This window comes from Cavia porcellus, unplaced genomic scaffold, assembly GCF_034190915.1.
Source record: "Cavia porcellus strain 051 isolate PalLab524CR breed Dunkin Hartley unplaced genomic scaffold, mCavPor4.1 scaffold_2, whole genome shotgun sequence".
NCBI lineage: Eukaryota > Metazoa > Chordata > Mammalia > Rodentia > Caviidae > Cavia > Cavia porcellus.
Genome location: NW_026947485.1, coordinates 102,515,837 through 102,518,336, shown reverse-complemented (window position 1 = coordinate 102,518,336; position 2,500 = coordinate 102,515,837). Strand labels below are relative to the sequence as shown.

The window sequence follows — 2,500 nt, the reverse complement described above, 5'->3', positions numbered from 1 at the left end:
AGTTTTTTAAAAAATAATTCTTCTGTGTGATCACCTGGGATCTGTAGAAGCCAAATGTCTGGGTGGGATTTCAGGCTGGAGCAGCTGCCCAGCCCCCTGGCTGTGGCATGTCCAGCCTGATAGGGACCTGCCCTGGTGTGCATAAGCGTCCTGTCTGAACTTCCCTCATCATCCTGCTTATTCTCAGTAGTGAGCTCATGGATGTGGATGCTCTTCGGTCTGAATCAAGAGGTGAAAGGTGCCTTCATATTTTTGCTGCTTTAAGATATTTTTGGTTATAGAAGAAGAGTATCAATTCAACTGAAACCCTGCAGAACGTCTCTCCTAGAGTGAAAGTGTATGGTTATTACAAGTCATAAAGCTTCTGAAAGCTTGCATTAAAGCGTCTATCACCTGTCAGGGGTATTTGCATGAAATCAATAATGGCCGCCCATCTATCTTTTCTGATCACCTTTCATCAGGCCGATTCATTAAGTCAAACAGTCATGGTGATTAGCTGGGAGAGAGGAGAGACCTGGCATATTAGGAATGCACAGTGGGCCACGTTTTTTGTTCCCTCATCAAGAAATGTAACACTTTAATCCTTTTGGGACCAAGCCTTTTGGTGAGGCCAGAGCAGCCACCCGTCCACTCGGATGGCCAAACTGTGGTTTTGTGTGATACCTTTGCCCAGGACCCGGCAAGACATGACAAATTGTCCCCCAAGTCAACGCTGACAGCTTCTGATGATTAATGGTCTGATTATGAAGTGGTTTTACACATATAGAATTTACATCACAGAGAGTTAGAAATTTTGCCATGTCACATACACCGAGGCATTTTGAAGAGCTTTACTATTTGCAAAGAAAAAAGAGGGCAAAATCCCAGCAAAAGCCATGTCATGTAAAATCAATACATCGGATCAATGCTTTATTAACAAGAAAATGTCTTACTTCACATTCCTGTGCGGACCTTTGTCTCCGGGATGTATGATGGAATGTCAAATCATATTGTGGACCTCAACTTTCGGGCGTATTATTGAGTGTACGTGCCAGGTTTCCTGCATTGCTTACAAGACACACCAACAGGCCCAGTACTTGAGGATAACGGTGACCAATTATTGGAGAGAGTGTTCTCAAAGGCAGCCCCTAACCTTCCTCTTAGGAAGCCGTAGCCTTTGTGTTCCCCTGCACTCTGCAGGCCTGCCGAGTTGGATGGTGTTAATCATCAAATTACTAATGAATGATGGCCCAAATTGCGGGCGGAGTAATGAATAGATGGCGGCAGGTCTTATTAGTCTCCGAAAACCTCCTGATTTATGTTGCGCCATGCACTGTGGAGTTGCTCCACAGAAAACGATATCTACATCAAGAAGTAATGTACTCTAATAAGTATTTTCATCTTAACTTGCGTCTCCGGGCCTCCAGGCTCAGTTTTTGTTGGAGTCAGGCAGAGCCATAATAAAGCCCGATGGCTCCTTATAAAGCTTGTTAAACACAGTGTGTGCAGTCGGACGGAGTCCCGGCCGTGATTCATGCACTGTACACAGCGCATGTGCCGCTGATTTATGGCCATGCACAGTTCATAGTCAAAATTACAATTTGAGGGATAAAAAGATTAATTACTATTTGTGGCCAGCAATTTCGTGGGGCTGGTGGATTGCAGCTGTAGAATGATAGTGCTCTATATCAGTTTGTAGTCAGCCATTCACAGATTATTAAAGCTTTGCAAGAATAAGTGCTCCTCCTGCCTGGTCTGTGCTCAGGCAATATGCTAGACAAAAAAGGACCACAGGGATAAATCTGAGGCTAGCAATAGCCGGACATATGTCATAATTGCCAGTTTCCCATAAATCCCTGGCCAGTGTGGAAGGTACCGTGTGAGGCAGACATCACATCATGACTGTAGTGATTGCTATATATGGCCCCAAGACCTGTCACTTTGTGACTGCTCTGCCATTTTTACAATATATTGAGTCACCCTTTGACTTTCTTCCAGTCTAATTATAGATTAGAAATAATCATTTCTTTTATGTGCAAAAGAAAGGGGAAAATCTATTCCTTAAGACAGAGCTAGTATTCAAGGGTGCTTGTCTTAAAGAACATTAGAGGAGGAGAACCTCACACATGTATGTAAGCATGCAGTAAACACATAACGGATGATGTAACAATAATTAACCTGATCTGCGTTTTTCTGTCCTGTTGCAGCCCTTAACGAACCAACCATAGATTACGGCTTCCAGAGGTTGCAGAAAGTGATCCCCAGACATCCGGGTGATCCAGAAAGGTTACCCAAGGTTAGTAAAAACACGTGGTGCTCTGTGTAGGTGGGGCCAATACCAGACTGGTTCTGGACCAGAGGCAGCAGACGCTCTGTGAAGTGGGGTGCCAGGTGCCCCAAGCCCTGTGCCCATGGCAGAGCTGACAGGTATGGTGAGCTGCCCTATCTGAATCGCACAGAGCTGGTGAGGGATGAGAGCATGGAGACCGGGGCTCTTGTTTTTTCACACCGCTTCTCTGAA

The 2,500-nt window shown here is 45.0% G+C and overlaps 1 protein-coding gene across 15 annotated transcripts in view; it reads left to right on the top strand.

Moving 5' to 3' along the window:
* Positions 1-2,500, top strand: part of Ebf3 (EBF transcription factor 3) — a 129,094-nt gene that overhangs the window by 114,274 nt on the left and 12,320 nt on the right. For all 15 annotated transcript variants that reach the window (XM_063244939.1, XM_063244950.1, XM_063244949.1 and 12 more), the window contains one exon: positions 2,187-2,275. In XM_063244939.1, coding sequence (XP_063101009.1) covers positions 2,187-2,275 — 89 coding nt within the window. The remainder of the gene's footprint in view (positions 1-2,186; positions 2,276-2,500) is intronic.